This window comes from Cucumis melo, chromosome 4, assembly GCF_025177605.1.
Source record: "Cucumis melo cultivar AY chromosome 4, USDA_Cmelo_AY_1.0, whole genome shotgun sequence".
Taxonomy (NCBI): Eukaryota; Viridiplantae; Streptophyta; class Magnoliopsida; order Cucurbitales; family Cucurbitaceae; genus Cucumis; species Cucumis melo.
Window position 1 is genome coordinate 28,852,044 of NC_066860.1, and position 5,799 is coordinate 28,857,842.

Here is a 5,799-nt window from a genome sequence, read left to right on the forward strand (position 1 = left end):
AGGACGGGAATTTTGTAGCAGAGTGGAAGTCTTTGTTTAAGAAGACTAAGAACTCACCATTTTCGTCAGCATGTGGAATTTGTAAAAGCTTATGATTATAATTTTGCTATTAATTAAGGAAACTTCGTTTTCTACTTTCATGGCGGCTAACATCCCCTATTAAAAAGTAATTGGAGAGCAAAATCACGCGCATTCCAATGTTTGACTGTAAAGAAGAGAAATGCATCACTGGATATGTAAAGGTGAAATTTATGGTCATACAGAAATTTAAATACTATCTTCCTTCTCTCAATCTTTTGGTATCTTGCTTCCGGTGACGACCCATTTGCAAATTCCATTGAACATAATGTTTCCCCTCTCTCGATGACTATCCATTTGTGAATACCATTGAGCATGGTATCTTTCCCTCTCAATGCCTCTGGCTCTCATTGAGGAAAATTGAACGAAGGAGGGACTCTCGCTCTCATCAAGTTTAGGCTATTTTTTAAAAAAAACTTGTAATAGGTGCCATATATATGCCCATCTTTGCTATCATACTTATCAAATACTTTCTATTTATTTTGCTATATTTTAAACACACAGCTTTATTTATATTTTGAATTTTAGTTATATGGTTAAAACTATTTGTTTGTTTTTATTTAAAAAATTTAAACAGATAACAATAGATTATGACGAACAATAAAACATAAATATAGCAATTAGATTTAAAATTTTAACATATATAACAAAATTTTAAAAATTAAAAATATATTCCTTAAAATCTATCAATGATAGAAGTATTTGTCTCTCACTAATAATCCATCACGTTGAAAATATTTGTTTATCCCTAATAGACCATAAAAATATACATTTTGTTATATTTATAACTTCTTAAAAAAACTTCTCTAGAAAGTCTGAAATTGTTACCTATTTATAAAAATGGTGTATTAACTACCTTAGCTTTTAGAAGCGATTGAGTGAAATTAAAAATTATACTTTATATGTGAGTAAAAGTAGTTTTTCTTTTTTAATTTATTAAACATATTAAAAGGGGGCTATTGCTTTTAATTAGAAAAAAGTTTATTGCTTTAATGTATTATATAGGAATAGTTGCAAATGTAACAATTATATTTAAAATAATTAAGTATATAGCAACATTTTAAAAAATTACGAATATAGTAAAATTTGTCAAAATCTATCAATGATAGGAGTCTGATAGACCAAGTAGCAAATGTTGGTTTATCATAGATAAACCATAAAAATAGAAGTCTATCATTAACAGATTTTACTATATTTGTAATTTTTTTAAAATATTGCTACATATTTAATAATTATTCTAAAAATTAATGTAAATTATGATTATTTTATTATTATACAAGCCGATAAACGTATAAAGAAAGTAAAAGAGTAAAGGTAGGTGGCTTATTTTAATTGGGTGTTGAACTTAAAAGAGAAGAAAGGTAGAAAATAGAAAAGTTGGATGATGTCACACACATATAGTAAGAGAGAGATTTTGTCTCAAACTTTCTTAATTTATGGATTAGTCGGTGACATATATAAACTAATTTTATTTTTTTATATTAAAACACAAACTTACGTGGTTGAGTTTGTTGAAGTTGGTTGTTAAGGTAAGACCTAAAGTCTACCGATGAGGTCAACAAGTTTATTGGATGACAAAAAGACGATAGCAGAATGCAAGAGAAAAATGTTAAACACCCCGAGATTCAAGTTGATCAATTGATCAAAAAATAATCAAGTTAAATCGTGATACATTCTACACATTCTCGAGAGTCGAAAACGTTACTAACACTAGTAGGCGTTAAACGTAACCAAAAGAGATATATCATCGAATACAAAATGAGATCCAACCAATAACGAAATAACCGAATGTGAACGAAATCTAACTTTTTTTTTTATATATATATTTTTATTTTATAACCTTGAAAAGGAAATGATAGAAAAATTCGATTGATAGTTTTTTTATATATTTAAAATAGGGTAGTTTTCAAAAAGTGGTAATTAAATAATTATAATTAGAAAAGTAAAAGAGTTGTAGACCAAAGCATGTATTGACTTCATAGGTGTGAACACAAGACTCAAAAGCTAGCATGCTACATGATGTTTATTTTTTCTTTCCATCCAAAAGAATTTATGTCACTCTTTGGCATTGTGAATATACTATACATACTTTTTTTTTTTTTTTTGCCATTATTTGTCCTTAAAACATTTATATTATATGTTGTAGGTTTATTTTATTTCTTAATATATATATATATATATATATATATATATATATATATATATATATATATATATATATATATATATATAGCAAAGATATTGAATTAATTTAGAGGAGGAGGTTGATAGTATAAATATCTATGCTCATTTTGACTCAATATATATTTTATTTATGCTCATTTAAAATTTTATAATAAATATTTTCTTTCACTGTATACAATTATTACATATATTTTTTTCCACATATAATGTTATTTTACTTGTCTTTTTATCTGTATTTTAAGCTTTTAAGTTTTTAAAAATTATTTTTTATTTTTTATTTTCAAGGCATTTTTAAATTTAAATATAAGAAATAAATCAAAGTATAACAAAATCTTAAATTGTATTGATGATAAACACTAATAATCATGAATAGAAATATCTATATTGACAAGATCTAAAATTTTATCAATTTTATCGTTTACAATAATTTTTTTCAATATATACAATTATCAGGGCATAATTTTCAATATCCTATTAAAAGTCTTAATAGTATATACCAATCTGAGTGTAAGCTTTATCTTTTTTTCTTCTCCTTGGTTTTCTTTTATTGGATCAGTATTTACAGTTTTCTTTTTTCTTTACATCTGCTTTTGTATTTTCCATTAATATATACTATATCCAAGAGTGTATTTCTCCCCCATAAAACTACTCTTGTTTCTCTTATGTGTCCAATTCTTACACCAATTTTTCACACCAAATAAATCAAAATTTATCCTTGAAACTTACCAAAATGATAAATAACCTGATACAAAAATGACATATTTGGCTGCTAACGATTATTACAATCTTGTTAAAAACATACAAGTCATAAGGTCTTCTTGACAATTCCATCCTTCACTTTCTCTTTGTTGAAATTCATATATACTTAATCCAAGGAGGAAATATATATATATATATATATATATATATATATATATTATATATATATATATATATATATATATATATTTTATGTCATAAACGTGTGACATTCATCCTTTCTACCATGGTTATATCCATTTTTATAAGTCTAAACTCTAAATTAGAATATGACAAACAAACATACAGAACCAATCCATGAGCATTGGCTTCTACATTACAAACCATTTTTTTTATTAACACAAAGCTTGAGTCTACAAATAATGCAACTATGCTATACGAATTACAAATCCTTCTTTTTTTTTTTTTTTTTTTTTTGGTTTTTGTTGTTCTTTAAACATTAAACAATTTACTAATCTAAAACTTCAATGACCTACGAAATCGGAATGCGAAAGTGTAATGTACAATCCTCGTACATTGCTATTCTTTTTCAATTGTTCTGTTTCTTCTCCACATGGCCATTCTCCTTCACCTCTGTTGTTGCAACCCCATTGCATTTACTACATTCCTTCTTCTCACCCGATTCTCCTTCTTTCTTCTTCTCCTTTTCCTTTTTAGCAGCTTCTGCTTCTTCCTCAGCTTTCTTCTTCTCCTCTTTTACCTTTTCTTCCTTCTCTTTCTCTGCCATTTTTGCAGCTTCAGCTTCCTCCTCTGCTTTCTTCTTATCAGCTGCCACTTTTGCATCCTCAAGTCCTTTAATTAATCTCTTGAAACACTCGCCTGTTTCTTCCCCTTCATATTTTGGCATCAAATTCTCTGCCACGTCTGCCGGTGTCATTTCAGTGTCTTCTAGCATCTCCTTAATTTTATCGTATGAATCATCCCATGCAACATCCAAGTAATTCATTGCAAGAACTTTGAATGCTTCGAAACCACAATAAGACATCTCTATATGTTTGTCCATTCTTCCTCTTCTTATCAAAGCTTCGTCAAGCTTTTCCTTATGATTCGTCGTGAAAATAATCAACCTCTCTCCACCACACGCTGACCAAATTCCGTCGATGAAATTCAACAGCCCAGAAAGCGTCACTTTGCTCTCTTTCTTCTCTTCCTCTTTAGCCTTCTTCTCAATCTCCTTCTTCGCTTCATCTCCCTCCTCCTCTGTTTTCTTCTTCTTCTTCCGTTGCCCGGTAAGATCAAGTGAACAATCAATATCCTCAATCACAATAATCGATTTATTCGAAATCTCGATCAACAACTTCTTCAACTCTGTATTATCCTTAACAGACGTCAGCTCAAGATCATAAACATCGTACTCCATGAAATTGGCCATGGCAGCGATCATGGTGGATTTCCCTGTTCCTGGTGGACCGTACAGAAGATACCCACGTTTCCAGGCCTTCCCTACTTTCTCATAATACTCTTTCCCATTCTTAAACTTCACCAAATCATTCACAATCTCTTGTTTCTTCTTCGGATCCATAGCCAGGGTACGGAAATTCGCTGGATGCTCAAAAGGGACATGTCTCCAACTACTTTTATGCCACCAACTCTCACTGGAATTGTTCATATACAGCTTCCGTTGCCGGTTTTTCAGCTCCACGGCCTTTCCTTCTTCCAAAATATGATTAATAAAAGAGTCAAGAACGGTTTCTCTATCTCGCCTGTGAAACGTCAGTTTGTAAAACCGTCTCTCATCGGAAGAAGGGTAGTAAGATATACTCTGAGTTGTGGGTATGATTTTACTAGAAGTCCACCAAATCTTAACGCCTTTAAATTCATCAATAACTTCTTCATTATCATCCATACTAAGAACCAAAGATTTGCTATTTTTGACCGCCTCTGCCTTCAGACGCTTAGCTCGAATAGAGCTTCGTGAGCTGAGGTAATTCTGAATAGCGGTAAAGGCTTCACTTTTCCGGAGACGCTGGCCGGTGTATTCAGGGAAAATGATTGTGATGTAAGGATTGAGAAACCCAAAAAATTTGTGAGCGTATCGTTCGATGTGAGCACGAAGATGGTAAGGGAAGTATTGTTGGATGATTGCCCAAACGAACATGGTGGTCGCCATTAAAGAGCCGACATTGTTCCAGAACTGTCCCATGGGCATTGGGGTCATGTTTGTTTGAGAGAATTGTGGAATTTGAAGGTTTATTGGTAGAGAATTTGAGAAGGAAAGGGGAGGTTTAAATAAGGAGGTGGAGGAGGAGGAGGAGGAGGAGGAGGGGAATTTGCTGCACAGTGGAAGTCTTTGTTTAAGAAGACTAATGGCTCACCATTCTCATGGATACGTGGAATTTCTAAAACCTTACGATTATAATATTGTTATTAATTAAGGAAAAAATAATTCTGTTATTAATTAAGGAAAAATAAGTTTGTTATTAATTAAGGAAAAACAATTTTGTTATTAATTAAGGAAACTTCATTTTTATTAATATCTGTTTTCAGAGCGGCTAACCTCTTTGAATTTTGTTTTTTAATATTAGTATTCACTTAATTATTAATCATAAATTTGTTACCTATTTTAATTAATCCTGTAATTACTCTCTAACTTCTGGGAGCCGTCAGGTTAAGTTAAAAATTATACTTTACACGATAAAAATTGTTATTTTTTTCTTTATTTAAACATATTAAAAAGGGTTATGGGTTTTAATTAAAAGAGTTTATTGCTTTTTATGTATTATATAAGTTAAAATAGAATTCTTTTTTACAATGTTATTTTAGAAGATATTGCAGAAG

The 5,799-nt window shown here is 30.2% G+C and overlaps 1 protein-coding gene across 1 annotated transcript; it reads right to left on the bottom strand.

Moving 5' to 3' along the window:
* Positions 1 to 3,304: 3,304 nt before the first annotated feature.
* LOC103487175 (AAA-ATPase At3g28580-like) lies at positions 3,305 to 5,282 on the bottom strand. The gene has a single exon (XM_051083904.1). The coding sequence runs from the start codon at positions 5,177 to 5,179 to the stop codon at positions 3,551 to 3,553; it is 1,629 nt and encodes a 542-aa protein (XP_050939861.1). The 5' UTR covers positions 5,180 to 5,282; the 3' UTR covers positions 3,305 to 3,550.
* Positions 5,283 to 5,799: the final 517 nt, after the last annotated feature.

What these genes read in the sequence shown, in the direction of transcription:
- LOC103487175 (XM_051083904.1), bottom strand. Translation starts at nt 5,179, where the DNA reads ATGACCCCAATGCCCATGGGACAGTTCTGGAACAATGTCGGCTCTTTA.